General features: G+C 41.8%; 1 protein-coding gene across 3 annotated transcripts in view; it reads right to left on the bottom strand.

Moving 5' to 3' along the window:
* CHEK2 (checkpoint kinase 2) overlaps positions 1–2,796 on the bottom strand; it is a 47,721-nt gene that overhangs the window by 6,908 nt on the left and 38,017 nt on the right. For all 3 annotated transcript variants that reach the window (XM_077761527.1, XM_077761529.1, XM_077761528.1), the window contains 4 exons: positions 2,625–2,711; positions 1,754–1,917; positions 1,439–1,554; positions 349–434 (listed from right to left, as the gene is read on the bottom strand). In XM_077761527.1, coding sequence (XP_077617653.1) covers positions 349–434; positions 1,439–1,554; positions 1,754–1,917; positions 2,625–2,711 — 453 coding nt within the window. The remainder of the gene's footprint in view (positions 1–348; positions 435–1,438; positions 1,555–1,753; positions 1,918–2,624; positions 2,712–2,796) is intronic.

Genomic DNA, 2,796 nt, shown 5'->3' with positions numbered 1-2,796 from the left:
GGGTGGGGGTGGGGGTGAGGGTTGGAGGTTTCCAGCCTTAGAACAACCTCTCAAAGTACCACAGCCAAACTGCACATTCAGGGAACCCAAACTAGGACAGACCCTAAAGTGAGCCTGTCCAACCCAAGAGCCACAAGTTAGGTTGAGAAGGTTGTACCCAAAGACACACCTATACTCACAGCCCATATACACACATAAACATACCCGACACACTTAAAACTCAATCTCAAGCAAGCGCATTAAACAGACTCAACAAAGCAAACCTGTTTCCATCTTCTTCCTCGTCCCTCAGGCACAGCTGAGAGCTGCCTATATAGTTTATGCTAGCAAGCACTGCCCTATACCCACCTGAAGCCACGGGTGTCTTAAAGCTTCTTCCGTCGTAAAACGCACCTTTGGATCCACTATCAACAACTTCTTGACAAGGTCCAGAGCTAAAGCAATAGGATCATTTATCACATCACAGTGAAAAAGGTAGATCCAGTAAATCAGCAAAATTAAGTATGCCAGAATCACAGGCCAACATTCAGAAAGAGAGAGGGGGGCCAAGGTCATTGTGAGCCAGCAGGTGTGATGGGCAGGGCCCCCAGGCCACCCCATTCTCTGTATTCAGAGCTCTCAGAGAACACCAGGAATGACCTTGATGCCCCCCATCTCTCCTTGCTTGCACATCACGACCTCTTCACCCCCTGTTCCTGCAACTCGTTGCTGGATTCCAGTTCAAGCTAATTAAATCTGAACTTCTACCTAGTTCTAAGATGCCCAGGACATTCGGCCAACTCTCCTGAGACCCATGGACTGACAGTGAGAGTTTCTCAGCCAGCAGCAGGTTCCTTGCAACTGCAGGCTTGGCAAAAACAAAGCCTGACGGCAAGCAACATACCAGGGCTGGCTTTTATATTGCAACAATATTATTCCTTTGACATTCTAAGATTTAATAGAATCACCTGTATTACTTGACATTTAGCTTCAGTTTTCTACTTTTCCTTTTGAGAATTACAAAGTTACACTTTTACATCCTAAAACACAGAGTAATTACTTTAGCTCTTACATGCTCACTCACAGGAGACTTTGTAACTTATGATTTTGTATGTTTAAATAGGTACCAGGCACTTCCTTGTATTCCATTTACCCCCACAAAAACCCTTTAAGAGTTTAATGTACCCGCTTTACATATAAAGGAAAGGGTGACTCAGAGAGGTTATGTATCTTGCCTAAGGTCACATAGCTAGGAAGTAGCCAACCCAAAACATGAGCCTCACTCAGCTTGCTTGTGGAGCCCATGTTCCAATAACTTCCTTTGCCCCTCCAAAGGTGCAAAACAAACAACAGAAAATAAGAAGTAACAGGAGAAACATAATAATTTGAAAAGAAATTCCCACCATGGTACACACATATTTTACCAAATGACAAATTTGTAACCTTTTCATATCCATACCCTTCTCTGAGACCTCTGCCCAGACTTCAGGAATGAAGTTGAATTTTCCACTGGTGATCTGATCCTTCAAGGACACTTGAGTCTTATGCTCCGAGAAAGGTGGATACCCACTAAGGCTTAACATTGGTAGAGAGAGAAGGGAAAAGAAATCAAGTAGCATTCTCAGTGGCAATTTGGACATATAGATTAGATTTTTATTTAAATCAATGGTCAAAAAAAGTCACCCAACTTAAACACAAGCTATCTACCTGGACACGTTTCTGATTTCACCTAATTACCTCCAACCAGACTCTGAAGCAATGAAACTTTTCTTACCAAATAAAAAGAATAACTCCTAAACTCCAGCAATCCACAGCTCGGTTATATCCGGCAGTCCCAAAGGAATTAAGAACCTCAGGAGCCAGGTAGGTAGGGGTACCACATAATGTTCTCATGAGAGAGGTCTCCCCCAAAATCTTAGACTGCCCAAAATCAGTAATCTAAAATTAAGGACAAAAGGGAATCATTTTTAATGGTGAAATAAATTTAAAGATTAGCATAGTCTGCCAGTCCCAAAAGCCATGCAGGCTAGATCAGTTCCTATCCTAGACAGTCCATGCCTATTGTTATTCCGGAATTTTGTTTAAACTAAAATTTCCAAGCCAAGGATGCTCAAGGCTTTTTCTCCAATTTATCTGTGGTTCTCTGTAATCTTATAAAAAGTTTGTAACCCTTATCACAGACTCTAGGGTCCTAATGAGTTATTCATGATTTTTCTTCAATATTCCAACATTGAATTACCTAAGGAGCTTGGAAAAAATACTTGGTACCTGGATGCCACCTTCAGTGGTTCTGAGATGAAGCCTGGGTGTTGTGACTTTTCTTTATTCTTTCAATCAATAGGAGATTCTATAGTGAAGCCAGGATTGGGAAGCACCACCTTAGAAAGCAGGGGAAGCTAGGAGATATGATTCTCTCATCCATCTAGACCCCTCCTTCCATTTTCTGAACAAAAGTGGCTCACATACAGTGGAGCTCAGCAAATGCCCATTAGAATCTGGATCAGAGCAATACCACCTGATCTCTAAAATAACTGCTAATAATGGAAAGGTCAAATTCTCTACCTTTTTATGTTCCCACTTTTTACTTGATGAATTTTTAAAGTTTATGAACAGATATCTGGGCTGGCCAAAAAGAATTTTCTTACCTTTATAAGACAGTCCTCTTTTTGAGATGAGAGTAAAACATTCTCTGGCTTTAAGTCCCGATGTATAATGCCATTTTCATGAAGATACTGTACAGAAAGGAAGGCATGACCCACGGGTTTATGGAGTAGGTATGTGAGTAAAGACAGACAAGACACACACCCACCCCCCCCC

The sequence above is a fragment of the Crocuta crocuta genome, unplaced genomic scaffold, assembly GCF_008692635.1.
Source record: "Crocuta crocuta isolate KB4526 unplaced genomic scaffold, BGI_CrCroc_1.0 scaffold348, whole genome shotgun sequence".
Taxonomy (NCBI): Eukaryota; Metazoa; Chordata; class Mammalia; order Carnivora; family Hyaenidae; genus Crocuta; species Crocuta crocuta.
The sequence above is the reverse complement of the archived record's forward strand: the minus strand, read 5'-3'. Positions and strand labels throughout refer to the sequence as shown.